The sequence below is a fragment of the Aethalodelphis obliquidens genome, unplaced genomic scaffold (assembly GCF_003676395.1).
Source record: "Aethalodelphis obliquidens isolate GAN/ISIS:26980383/991018 unplaced genomic scaffold, ASM367639v1 scaffold13, whole genome shotgun sequence".
NCBI classification, from domain to species: domain Eukaryota; kingdom Metazoa; phylum Chordata; class Mammalia; order Artiodactyla; family Delphinidae; genus Aethalodelphis; species Aethalodelphis obliquidens.
The window spans coordinates 35,009,010-35,023,609 of NW_020837957.1; the positions used below are offsets into that span (position 1 = coordinate 35,009,010).

Sequence of the window (14,600 nt, forward strand, 5' to 3'; positions counted from 1 at the left end):
AGAAAAGGGAACCCTCCAACACTGTTGGTGGGAATGTAAACTGCTACAACCACTATGGAGAGTAGTATGGAGGTTCCTTAAAAAACTAAAAATAGAGCTACCATATGACCCAGCAATCCCACTCCTGGGCATATATCTGGAGAAAACCATAATTTGAAAGGATACATGTACCCCAGTATTCACTGCAGCACTATTTACAGCAGCCAAGACATGGAAGCAACCTAAATGTCCATTGATAGAGGAATGGATAAAGAAGATGTGGTACTTATATACAAAGGAATCTTAGCCATAAAAAAGAATGAAATAATGCCATTTGCAGCAACATGGATGGACCTAAAGATTATCATACTAAGTGAAGGAAGTCAGACAAAGACAAATACCACATGATATCACTTATATGTGGAATCTTAAAAAATGATACAAATGAACTTATTTACAAAATGGAAATAGACTCACAGACTTTGAAAACAAACTTATGGTTACCAAAGGGAAAAGGAGGGGGGGTAGAGATAGATTAGGAGTTTGGGATTAACACACACACTACTATATATAAAACAGATAATCAACAAGGACCTACTGTATAGCACACAGAACTCTACTCAATAATTCTGTAATAACCTATATGGGAAAAGACTCTGAAAAAGAATGGATATACATATACATATATACCTGAAATCACCTTGCTATACACCTGGAACTAACACAATACTGTAAATCAACTGTACTTCAATATAAAATAAAAATTAAATTAAAAAGCACTGAAACAAGATAGGGATTCCACTATTATTTATCATTTCTCTGCATAAGAAAAAAATGATATAAATTTTGGAAGAGATAAATTACCATTTTGTATAGTTTACATATCTACCAGAAAAACCTAAGAGAATCTCCAAAACTATTAGAATATGTAAATTAAAATGCAAATCTGTAAATATAACCTAGAATTAATGGGTATGACATTAATACACATTAGCAATAAACACTTAGAAATTATCACAGTAGAGGGGTGTGATAGGTGGTCCCATTTATAGAGCAAAAATCTGTAAAATCTCTAGGCAAAAATATTTAACAAGAACTGTAAAAGAAAAAAAGAAAGAGAAAAGGAGGTAAATGAAGAGTAAACTATAAACCTGTTTTAAACAAATAAGACCTGAATAAATGAAGAGATATTTCTCTACACTGGACAAGAAAATTCCAAGGATATCAGTTCTACCCAATAGTCCAGAAACAAGACCAAATAAATAAAGGAATTTAGTATATATTAAAGGTTGCATTTTAAACCACTGGGAAATATGGTATTTTAACAACTCACTGACTATATGCCAAAAAAAATCCATCTCATACTCCAGAAAAATATACTCCAAACAGATTACAAAAGTTAAATTCAACAAGAAAATTACAGAAGTATTAGAAGAGAATACCAGAGAATATCTTTCATAACCTTGGGGTGGCAAAGGCTTTCCAAACATAAAATGCAGCCTTATACCATAAAAACACAGATTGAAAGACTGGATGACAATCAAATAAAAAGAACTATAGGGACTTCCCTGGCGGTCCAGTGGTTAAGACTCTGCACTTTCAATGCAGGCAGCGTGGGCTCGATCCTTGGTCGGGGAACTAAGATTCTACATGCTGCATGGTGCAGCTCAAAAAATAAATAAATAAACAAAATCTTTAAAATAAATAAAATAATTTAAATATAAGAATATAAAAATTGGGCTTCCCTGGTGGCGCAGCGGTTGAGAGTCTGCCTGCTGATGCAGGGGACACAGGTTCGTGCCCCGGTCCGGGAAGATCCCACATGCTGCGGAGCGGCTGGGCCCGTGAGCCATGGCCGCTGAGTCTGTGCGTCTGGAGCCTGTGCTCCGAAACGGGAGAGGCCACAACAGTGAGAGGCCCGCGTACCGAAAAAAAAAAAAGAATATAAAAATTAAAAAAAGAACTATATATGGCAAGAAATACTAATAAATGCAAATGACAAGCTAAAATACAATGTTTATAATATACATAGTAGGTAAAGGTATAATATCCTTACTTTACACCAGAAATGAAAAGGCAAGCCATGGACAAAAAATATTCACAGTGCATGTATCTGACAAAGGACTTAGGTCCAGAATATACAAAGAACTCCTACAAATCATTAAGAAAAACACGGACTGCACAATTAATAAATGGGCTGAAGACTCAAATGGGCACTTCACAAGAAAATATCCAAGCAGTCTATATACATATGAAAAGGTGTTCATTATGAGGTACTACCATACACCCACTGAATGGCGGTGTGATCTGACATATCCACTTCGGAAAACTGTTTGACAGTTTCTACTAAAGCTAAACATATGCCTACACTAGAACCTAGCCATTCTAATCCTAAATATATACCCAAGAAAAATGAGTACATGTGTTCACAAAAAGACATGTACAAGAAAGTGCGTAACAGTTTAATAATAGCAAAATGTCAGAAACAATTCAAATGTCTCCCAACAGGAAAACAGATAAGTTACTGCATGTTCATATAATAGAATCCTACACAACAACAAAAAGAAACACACAAGAATATAACTGAATCTCAGAGATATTATGCTGAGTGAAGGAAGCCACACACAAATAAGTACATACTGTATGTGTCCATTTATCTAAAGTTCAAGAACAGGCAAAACCTGTTTTGAAGTGATGGGCTTCCTGTGGGAGTATGAAATGGATTGAGAAGGCACACAAGGAAACCTAAAGGGGTGGTACAATTTTCTGAATCTTAATTTGGGTGAAAGTACACATAAACTGCTATCAAGCAGTACCCTTAAAAGCAAACATTTAGTAAGGTGCAAAAAGCAAAAATAGAATTTTATATTAAAGAATAATTTAACATTAATTAAAGAAATTAATATGATATAAAAGGTATAAAATACTGTAAATCCACACTACAAAGCAGTAGAAAATGAGAGTCACACAGGGAAAGCAAAAGATATTAAAAGAAATAATCCACAGAAGAAATTAAAATGGCCAAAAGTCATATTAAAAGATACTTATCTTCACTAAAAATCTAAGAAATATAAACTAAAATTAATACTACTATAATACCTGTCCGGTAGCAGATATTAAGAAGGTTAATATTATCAGGAATATGGGGAAGTAAGTATGATCATACACTATCTTTGGGATTCCATTTGGTACAACATTTTTGGGTGGCGAATTTGCAATATCCGTTAATATTTTATATGGGTATATTGCAATCTCACTTCTAGGAATAAAAATGTTCACTGCAGTATTATTTGCAGTAACCAAGATCTGAAGCATTTAAATGTCCATCAGTTAGTAAGTACTTAAATAATTTATTTTATGTCCAAGTAATGAATACTACTCAGCTACTTCTGAACTGATAAAAAAAAAAACAGTATCTATGATATCAAGTTAGGTGAAAAAAAGTTACAGTCAATATATCCATGAGGACCTTGTTAGCTTAGAACAAAACCAAAACTCAGGTGTGTACATATCTCCCAATTTACATATTTCTAAATTTATAAATATAAACAATTATTTATAAATTGTATATTATTTACATATATAAAGTCTGGAAAAACAAATATCAAAATGTTTATAAATTATCTCTGCGTAGTAAGATTTTTAAGGATAGACTTTTAATTTTTATATACTTCCGTACTGTTTGAAAATGTTAAAGCAAGCATGTATTACTTTTATAATTAACAAAATGACTAACGGCAATAACAAAATATTTTTCCAGTTCTTTTTAATATTCATACCTGCAAAGCTTTTTCCTTCTCATTTGTCAGTTCTTGAGAATGCTTATTTGACAATGTTGCTGTGTGTGATGCCCATTCATTCCGTAACTTATCTAATTCTTGGATTTTTTCTGATAATGTCTGTAGTAGAGTTCAATATGAAATATTAAAATTCTTGAATATGTTATTAGATTGGAACATGAAAATATTTGCAAAGTATATTAAAGGAGATGGAATCACAGCTTTTTAAGACATACTCAAAGCCTTTTCTTACACAGATCTTTTTGTATTTAAAGAAATCAACATTAGAATAAAAGCAATTTTAGAGTTAAAATGGTCCACAGTTTAACAATCACTAACCTTTTAGTTAAATCTGGCTCTTCGCCTCTCAATCCTCTCCTCTGGCATTAAGAAAAAAAGAAACCCAGGGTAGACCAAGTCATAAGTAGTACAGATGACCTTAAACAACACAGGTTTGAAATGCACAGGTACGCTTATACTCAGATTTTTCTTCAAGAAATACGTACTACAATACTACACAATCCACGGTTAGTTGAATCTGACGATGTGGAACCATAGATATGGAGGGCTGACTATAAACTTACGCAAGAATTTTCAACTGTGCAGGGGGCCGGTGTCCCTAACCCGCGTGTTGTTCAAGGGTCAACTGTAGTTTACTTATACACCTAAAACCTAGAAACACAGGTTCCCAAGATGGGCCACGTGGTGCAGGACAATTTTCTACCTGAAGCCATGCAGCTTATCAGATACTTTGGTCCTCAATTTCAAGGAGTAGCTATGACTGAAATGATGATAAGCCTATCAGAGGAATTAATTCTAAACTTAACAGAAGGAAGGAAGGGAAAGATTTAGAAGACAGGAACTGAAAAGCCATTTAGACAAGAGGAATGAGGTGAATTAAAGAGGAGCAGAACATATGACAGATACTATACATTATTTAATGAAGACTTGGAGAAAATGTGTCATATACTGGGGATAACAGAAATGTTTGGATAGAATAAACTATCAAGAAGAAAAAGCATCAGATTAAGACAACTGGTAGGGGAAGGGTGGCAAAAAGGAGGGGGAATTCAATGGCAGTGTGCTTTGAAAAAAAATACACAAAAGCCTAGATTTGATTCAAGAAGCAATTCAGAACCTATGTTTGGATGACTTACAAAGACAAAATGAAATTTGAATTACCTTTTGTGTGAAATTCAGTTGCCTGGTAACATCATCTAGTGATTGTGTCAATGATAATTTTTCTTCCTATTTATAAAAATAAAAGTATGCAGCTTATAATTTAATTTAATCATCTGTAGCTGTGCTACTCAAAGTGCAGCAAAGTAAGCATCAGTACCACCCTGGGAGTTTGTCAGAAATACAGAATCTCAGGCTCCACCTCAAACCTTCTGAGTTAGAATCTGCACGAGCAAGATCCCTAGAAGATTTGCCTAACCCTTAAATCTTGAGATGCACTGATCCATAGTGTTTGACTAAAAAGACTTTCTGAAAACTCTTACAAGGCATCCCAATGTTGTTTCCTTGTGCTACATACCTTATATAGTTATAGAGCACTTTCTAATCTTCAAGACACTTCCATATATTTTATCTCATTTAAGACAGCCTAGAGAGGGTACATATTTCCATACATATCTACCAGCTGATGAAACCAAGACACCAAGAGTTTAAGTGACTGCTCAAGGTCACAGAAAATCAGTAAAAATCCTGGGACCTCAGTTTCTCAATTCCTGGTCCAGTTCTATCCTGTTGTACCTTAACTAAAACAATAAAGTCAGTACATGCTATAAAAATTTCCTGGGGGCTTCCCTGGTGGTGCAGTGGTTGAGAGTCCGCCTGCCGATGCAGGGGACACGGGTTCATGCCCTGGTCCGAGAAGATCCCACATGCCGCGGAGCGGCTGGGCCCGTAAGCCATGGCCGCTGAGCCTGCGTGTCCGGAGCCTGTGCTCCGCAACAGGAGAGGCCACAACAGTGAGAGGTCTGCATACCGCAAAAAAAAAAAAAAAAAAATTCCTGTACATCTTTAAAAGAACTTTATTCAGAAAACAAAATCTAATAGCGATATAGCTTTTCAGTGGTTTATCAGAGAGCTCTGGGACTTATTTAAAAGATTAACTTAAATTTAAATCTTACCTTGCTACATTTCAAACAGTCTGCTAGAAACTTCTTTATTTCCACATCATTTCCAGGTAACAGTTTTAATGAAAGGTGTGTAAGATGCTTAAAAGGATTTGTCTCTACCACATTTAAAAAAGCAGGTGAGTTATCCAAAATAGCTTCTGGAGAAACTAACTGTAGCAAAAACCTTTGAAAACAAAGTGTGACATAACACATTTATGAGACAGTGAAACTCTCCCATTGAATCATGAGCTCTATTGGATCATCAATGATTAAAAGGATCAGAAAAGGGAGCATACTGGAATCATAGGAGCCAATATGAAAGGATTCCCAATGGTAAAATTGGATTAATTAGTGTAAACAGTAAAATGGAGATTTATCTATTGATTGAAAACAATGAATATATAAATGTCCACGAGTTCACAATGAGAAACAGATGAGGAGAAGAAAACAAAACACTAAAAACAAAAACAAATCAAAAACCCACTGAAACCACAAAAGTAACTAGAGTAACAACTCCTTACTCTGAAAACTGACAATTTAAAAGTAAGAATTGAGCATGTATCCTTTCCTGTATGAATTTTCAGAGTAATCAAATAGCTCTAATTGATAAAGGAAAGTTCTTCTTTATAGAAGAATTATATCTAATAAATATAGGAAGAATGATGGAACTGGAAAAGCATAATTTTATAGTTGCTAATTAATTCAAACAAGAATCGTCAATTGATGAAATTTATACATAAAAGGTTTGGGAGCTTTACAAGGAAAGGATCACGTGTTACACTAAACAAATACAGATATATGTGCACACAAAATCTTATTCTTCCCTTTTTCCAAGTTCATTACAAAAACATATACTTGAACACTAGCAACAAAACTATCAAAAAGAGAAACTAAGGAAACAATCTCATTTACAACTGCACCAAAAGGAATAAAATTTCTAGGAATAAACCTACCTAAAGAGATAAAAGACCTGTATTCAGAAAACTGTAAGACAAGACACTGATGAAAGACATCGAAGACGATACAATCAGATGGAAAGATATACCATGTTCATGCACTGAAAGAATCAATACTGTTAAAATGACCATACTACCCAAGGCAATCTTCAGATTCAATGCAATCCCTATCCAAATACCAAGGGCATTTTTCACAGAACTAGAATAAAAAAAAAGTTTTAATTTATATGGAAACACAGAAGACCCTGAATAGGCAAAACAATCTTGAGAAAGAAGAACACAGTTGGAGGAATCATACTTCCTGACTTCAGACCATACTACAAAGCTACAGTAGTCAAGACAGTAGTATTGGCACCAAAACAGACACATAGATCAATGGAACAGAACAGAGAGCCCAGAAATAAACCCACACACTTATGGTTAATTAATCTACGACAAAGGAGGCAAGAATATACAATGGGGAAAGACAGTCTCTTCAATAAGTAGCTGGAAAAACTGGACAGCTACATGTACAAGAACAAAACAGAAAATTCTCTAACAGCACATAAAAAAATAAAACTCAGAATGGATTAAAGACCTAAATGTAAGGCCGGAAACCATAAAACTCCTAGAAGAGAACATAGGCAGAACACTTTCTGACATAAATTGTAGAAATATTTTTTAGATCTATCTCCTAAAAGAAAAGGAAATAAAAGCAAAAATAAACAAATGGGACCTAATTAAATTTAAAAAGCTTTTGCACAATGTAAGAAAACTATCAACAAAACAAAAAGACAACCCACTGAATGGGAGAAAATATTTGCAAATGTTATGACCAAGGAAGGGCTAATATCCAAAATACATAAACAGCTTATATAACTTAGTATCAAAAAAACAAACAACCTGACAAAAAAATGGGCAGAAGACCTGAACAGACATTTTTTCAAAGACATACCGATGGCCAAAAAGAACATGAAAAGATGCTCAACGTGGCTAATCATCAGGTAAATGCAAATCAAAACCACAATGAGATATTACCTCACACCTGTCAGAATGGCTATCATCAAAAAGAACACAAATAACAAATGTTGACGAGCATGTGGAGAACAGGGAACCCTCCTACACTCTTGGTGGGAATGTAAATTAGTGCAGCCACTGTGGAAAACAGTAGGGAGGTGTCTCAAAAAACTAAAAACAGACCTACCTTATGACCCAGCAATTCCATTCCTGGGTACATATCCAAATCAAACAAAAACACTAATTCTAAAAGATACACGTACCCCAATGTTCATAGCAGCATTGTTTACAATTGCCAAGATATGGAAGCAACCTAAGTGTCCATCAACAGATGAATGGATCAAGAAGATGTGGTATATATACACAATAGAGTACAAAAAAGAATGAAATTTGTCATTTACAACAACATGGATAGACCTAGAGGGTATTATGCTAAGTGAAATAAGTCAGGAAAGACAAATACTGTATGATATCACTTATATGAGGAATCTAAAAAATACAACAAACTAGTGAATATAACAAAAAAGAAACAGACACAGATATAGAGAACAAACTAGTGGTTACCAGTAGGTAGAGGGAAGGGGGGAGGTGCAATATAGGCGTAGAGGATTAAGAGGTACAAACTGCTATGTATAAAATAAATAAGCTACAAGGATATATTGCACAACCCAGGGAATATAGCCAATATTTTATAATAACTATAAATGGAATATAACCTTTGGAAAAAATATATATTTGATGCTGTTAAATATTTCAGGTAACTTTAATGGCTTTGCCAAAACATGAAAATTAAGGGGCAAATATTTCTGATTTTATAAATTTGAGATTTATGAACCTCTCACCACAGCTTTGAAAACAGACAGAGGTACTTATATAGAATATTTTCCCATCAAGTTGTCTTACAAAGAAGAGTCTGTCTTTAGGGAAGTTTAATGATATAGTGCTCTCCTGAGACTTACCTTGGAATTTCTTTGGCATGTTCTTGAGTACACTGCTGAAGGAGATCTATGAATTTTTGTGGGAAAGCTGAGAAGTCTATCAGAAGACCTTGCTGGAATTTTAAACTATACAGAAGACAGGAAAAGAAATTCTTTTAGAATTTTAATTACTGTATTTAATTACAAATAACATCCTGAAAGACTATTCTTTTATTTACTGAACACACATTATAATCAAGAATGAAGCTAGGGAACTTTGATTTTTATAGAGTTTATTCAATGGGAGGGAAAAGGTCAATAAATCTAGCTAAAGCTCCAAACTTCTGAGCTGTTAAGCAAAATGCTGATAATCTATCAAATATTTATTTTCAAAAACAGCCTGAATAATTACAGTATAAATAGTCCAGTGTTCCCAAAATGCCTAAATGTTTCTAATAGGTATGTGTTTCAAAGAGGATAGTACCGATACATTCACAAAACGTAAAAATTTACTTATTCCTAGATCAAAGACCAGAAAAATAAATATAGTTACCTCTGAAAATCTTCCTCTGATATAACAAGGTTATACAGAAAAAATGGATCAGTATCATCAGTCAGACGGATAACTAAATCCTAAAAGAAAGATTGTTATTTTTAATGTTTTCAGTAGATTTGGCTTTTAGAGTAATTTCTTCCTTCTTGGAAATGAAATCATCTAGTATTATCAACATATCACTGTTATAGTTCAGACAGCTGTCTTCTGGTGCTGCTGGGTTTTCATTGGTCTTTGGAGACTTTAGCATCTTAAATAGGGTTAAATATTCTGCTCCTTGAGAGCCACATGGAGTGGAAGGTGGGAAGGAAAGGGGTCTATAAAAGCTAATTAAATGCTAGGAGTTGTAAGTTGAAGAATATATCATTCTATCAGAGGCTTAAGAAAGTTTAGACCCAGCCCTTGCTGCACTATGATACCATAACAAAAGTATTCTTTACCACTGATCATATCATAATCAATTATATTTTCAGTTTCCCTCAAGTTAATTGTCTGGTATTTCCTAAGTGGTAAATACATCAGCAGAAATGACAAACAATCATCTACCCTAGATAAGAAAGGAACATTTGTCTCTCAGGCAGAGGACAGGGGTATCAGGTGACGGGCTGTCAGGGCTTCTTCCTAAGAGCCTACCTATTCTCTCCCACTCTTAAGTGGCCACTGATGTGGAACCCTATCTGTTTTCAGTTTCAAATGAAGTGAATACCTTTCATAAAGACCATTTTATCACAGCAGCTAAAGCTGACAGAAAAGTACACAAAAATTATGTGTTTCAGAGCACACTGGCACAAGGAAAACAGGACTAGCAAGATGATGGGCTAACAGATTAAGTTTCTACTTAGAAATAATATCTACTTGTGGCTACTGAGGAACCACTAGGGTCCTAGAAAAATCTAAACCACTTTTATGAGTAGAGCTGGAAAATGAAAAGGTACAGTAGGCATAGGAATAACATGTAAGAAGTATAATATATAATCTCTACCCTAGAAAATTAGCAACCTAGGTGTTTGCTCTGCTTCAGAAGGCACTGTTTCTTAAAGCAGCTTCTATTTAAGTATTTCTTGAAATCCACCCCAAGATGCTATAAAAAACTGAAGCTGCTACTAACACCATTAGATCCTTGAATATGTACAGGGAAAGCTATGACAGAGAAAACAGATGTATTTCTTAGCCCTCCATTCTATATCCTCATTTCTGTTAATGACTCATACTTTTAAATCAGATTAGAATGATGTTCTAAACACCTCTCTTCAAAAGGCAAAAAGATTCAAAACTATCTCCCTGCAGTGCTTCAATTCATTCTGTTCTCACATTTACATGAAACGCCAATTCTACAGAGTAGCAATATATATTCTAGCAACTTAAAAAAGTGTAATGGGGGAATTCCCTGGAGGTCCAGTGGTTAGGTCTCTGAGTTTCCACTGCAAGGGGGCACGGGCACAGGTTTGATCCCTGGTGGGGTTCGATTCCTGGTCTGGGAACTAAGATCCGGCAAACCACAAGGGGTGGTCAAAAAAAAGTGCAATGCGGCAAACCTAAGGAGACTGTTGTCCCAATCCCCAATTCTTGCATGCTTTAGGAATATATGATATAATAATCTCTCAGTTGTTGTCTTAGTAGGTTCTACCACCCCAGATCTGCAAGTTATAAAATGGCCCCAAATTAAAAAGCAAGATGATGTAACAAAAGATCTCACATTCTTAAAGAACAAAAATAATTATAATGTACAGAATTACCATATCTCAAAAAAATATTTATTTCAAAAGAAATAAATACCAACCTTTCTGTGAACTGGATTAGAAACTGATTGTAGTTCAATGCTCAGTCTAATACTCACTCTCCTGTATGAAAAGATATGCCCAACTATCAGAAACATTCACATGAAATGAATTATTACTACCATTTGTATAGCTAACATTTTCCATCTTAAGCCACAAGATCCTCCACAGGTTGTCCCTAAATTATGAACAGATGTTTGGAAAGCACCCTGGATTTGAAGTTTAAGTTCCTATTTTTCTATAAGTAAGCAATGAGGTTTTTAACCTGAGGATAAATTTTTCTCTCCTGTAAAAAGAGGTTGTCGTGAGGATTACATGAGATAAATGATGTGGAATGCCTACTGTTAGCCTGGTATACAACCTTACTGGCCTGATTCTCAAATAACATCTACTGAAAGACAAACCATCAGTTTTATAACAATTTTTCACATTAAAAAATTCCACCTGAAATGACCAAATTGATTTATGAGAGATTTCATTTGAAAATTTTAAAGTGTGAATAATATTAAAATACTTTAATGTTTACAACAAAGGAAATAAGAAAACATGTTCACTTCCCTTATGCATACACAAAAAATTTTTTTTTCAGATTCACAAACTACATCTGATCAATAGACTCTCTATGCAATATATCCACAGAAGTATGGTCAACAAGTTTATTATCTATCTAATCCCAGAGTAAATCTAAACCCTAAAGGGAAAAAACCATAGTGTTACACATTCTATACTGCATCTTAGAAAACCCAGTATTGAACAGAGGCATATAAATAAAGGTGCTCATAAACATTAATTAAACTGAGCAAAAATGTTTAAATAATTCAGGAAACAAAGGAGAAATGGTGAAAAACATCTCTGCATAAGTGCTTCTCAAATTATTCTGCTAGAATTAAATAACAATGGTCTTTCCCTAATGTGAAGGGAAAATAAACTAACAAATTGAATTTGTTCAGTTTTAAGTTATTCTTTTAAAGATGTTTTAAACTTTTTCCACATTCTACTACTTCTACAGAAGTACAGACAGAGTAACCGAGTGTTGATGGAAAAACTTGGTAATAGTTGACTAAAGCTAGATTCAATAGTTTTTTTTATGCTCTGACTTGTAATTTATATTGGTTAAATACATGTCATTTTAGTTAAATTTCTTATTAAACATATGACTGGATATTAAATCTTAGTTCACACGACGAGGTTACCATAACTTGTATATTATCTAAAAAGGAACAAGGAGCACTGGTAAACACCACAAAGGTAGGAAGAATTACCTTTAAAACAAGAGAATGTTTTGTTTCTGTCTCTCTAGTATCCAAAGCAATGTATGTGAAACAGATTCAACTCCTACTCCAATTCCACTTAAATTAAGTGTTCTTGTGGGGCAGGAAGAAACCTTTCAATTCCCTAACTTATAAAAAAAGTGGAAAAAAAGTGAACTGAGTTAGGTTTGTGAGGGCCTTTTCAGCTCTACAATGTCATTATGTTTCGTTTTCATCTTTTGAAGTTTTTTTTTTTTTTTTTTTTTTTTGCGGTACGCAGGCCTCTCACTGTTGTGGCCTCTCCCGTTGCAGAGCACAGGCTCCGGACACACAGGCTCAGCGGCCATGGCTCACGGGCCTAGCTGCTCCGCGGCATGTGGGATCCTCGCATGTGGGATCCTCCCGGACCGGGGCACGAACCCGTGTCCCCTGCACAGGCAGGCAGACTCTCAACCACTGCGCCACCAGGGAAGCCCCTTTTTAAGTTTTTTTCTAGTACATACTGCCATAGTGATATGACACTGTGGTTGATAACTTTACACTTTTAAAAGTGTGTCACACTTGATAAATTTGTAAAAACATTCAAGAAGCATCCATTAAATAAAGTATTCTCTACATAATACTGGAAGTTTTATTACTATGATAAATTTCCAATCATATTAATGATTTTGTTGCATATATTCCAAAAGCCTATATGCATTAGATGCTGGGGGGAAAAAGAGGAGGAGAAGCCCATAGATTAAAACTATTCCCCACGTTTACTTCAAAAACCTCCAGAGAAATATCTTGTAGAAAAGCATGAGCTTTCAGAGGATCTGAAATCACAAATCTTACTTCCTCCACTGTAATGGTTAATGTCATAGGAACAATATAAAACGAAGTTTAAAAAACAATTTTAAAAATGCTATTTTTCAAAATAAATGTCACATTCTGAACAATGCATAAATTTGCATAACATTCTCCCTGTCAGTTAGATTCAGCAGAACTGGATTTTAGCCCACCTCTGCCACATACTAGCTGTGACCTTAAACTCTCAATTCAAACAAAAGCTACTCTAAGCCAGGTACTATGCTGGGTGCTAGGGATACAAACAGAAATAAACATGGTTCATGTTCTCAAATTGAGATCAGATTAAATGACTTTACCCTAAGGTTTGCTTCTGATTGTATTTTAAAGCTTCAAGAGAGAGGAGGGAATGGTTACTAGCACTTACCAATTCATTCACTACTGAGTGCCTGCTAGACACTTTGCTTATATCGTCTTATTTAACAACAATAATGCCAAGTAAATATTATCTCTGCCTTACAAAGGAAGAAGCTGAGATGCACAGAATTACAAATTTCGTTAAGGTCACACTGCAGAGCCCAAATTAGAACTCAGACTTTTCACCTACACCATGCTAATAAATGATTAAGGACAATTAATATCAACTTAGGCAACTTTGAAAAGGTCCCTATAGCAAAAGAATTTAAGACAGACCTAGAAAGTTATGAAAGAAAAAGCATTTGAGGTATCAGGAAAAAACGGAGTAAAGGTATGATATTGAGAGAATATTGGGTACACTCGGGATAACAAGTAGTCCTGTGTGACTACTATATTGGATAGAGGAGCTTAGGGAAAAAAAAAATGAAAAAGCAGGTTGGTGTCAAACCATGGGCTTCAAAATTTTGCATCACTTTCCTCCAGAGTTCTCTGAGCACTACCACGTCCTCAACTGAAGTCCCTTTTTCTCTATGACTTTAATTCATTTACATTACTTCATGCATTAATCATACTTTAATAATAGCTTATGTTTACTGAATGCTCATTAAGTTCCAGGCGCTGTTCTAAACACTTTATATGTATTAACTTATTTAATACATGCTCATAATAATCCCACAGGTAGGTACTTTTATTTTTATCAATTTAAAGATGAGGCACAGAGAAGTAAGAAAAATTGTACAAAAGCAAGCAGTAAGTGGTAGAACTGGAATTTAAACCCAGACAGGGACTTCCCTGGTGGTCCAGTGGTTAAGAATCTGCCTTCCAATGCAGGGGACATGGGTTAGATCCCTGGTCAGGGAACTAAGATCCCACATACTGCGGGGCAACGGAGACCACACGCCACAACTAGAGAGTCCGCATGCTGCAACTATAGAGCCCATGAGCCACAACTAGACAGCCCGTGTGCCGCAACCAAGACCCAACGTAGCCAAAAAATAAATTAAAAAAAAATAAAATAAACCCAGACAATGTGGCTCCATAACCTGAACTATTTTTTTTAATGTAC

At 34.9% G+C, this 14,600-nt stretch overlaps 1 protein-coding gene across 6 annotated transcripts in view; it reads right to left on the reverse strand.

Annotated features, from left to right (window-relative positions):
• The window catches only part of SASS6 (SAS-6 centriolar assembly protein), a 52,067-nt gene that overhangs the window by 34,836 nt on the left and 2,631 nt on the right, over nucleotides 1–14,600 (reverse strand). For 5 of the 6 annotated variants that reach the window (XM_027114458.1, XM_027114455.1, XM_027114457.1 and 2 more), the window contains exons 2-7: nucleotides 11,084–11,144; nucleotides 9,304–9,383; nucleotides 8,793–8,897; nucleotides 5,894–6,065; nucleotides 4,941–5,006; nucleotides 3,759–3,878 (exon numbers count right to left, since the gene is read on the reverse strand). In XM_027114458.1, coding sequence (XP_026970259.1) covers nucleotides 3,759–3,878; nucleotides 4,941–5,006; nucleotides 5,894–6,065; nucleotides 8,793–8,897; nucleotides 9,304–9,383; nucleotides 11,084–11,144 — 604 coding nt within the window. The remainder of the gene's footprint in view (nucleotides 1–3,758; nucleotides 3,879–4,940; nucleotides 5,007–5,893; nucleotides 6,066–8,792; nucleotides 8,898–9,303; nucleotides 9,384–11,083; nucleotides 11,145–14,600) is intronic. The other variant, XM_027114460.1, reaches the window with a different exon arrangement.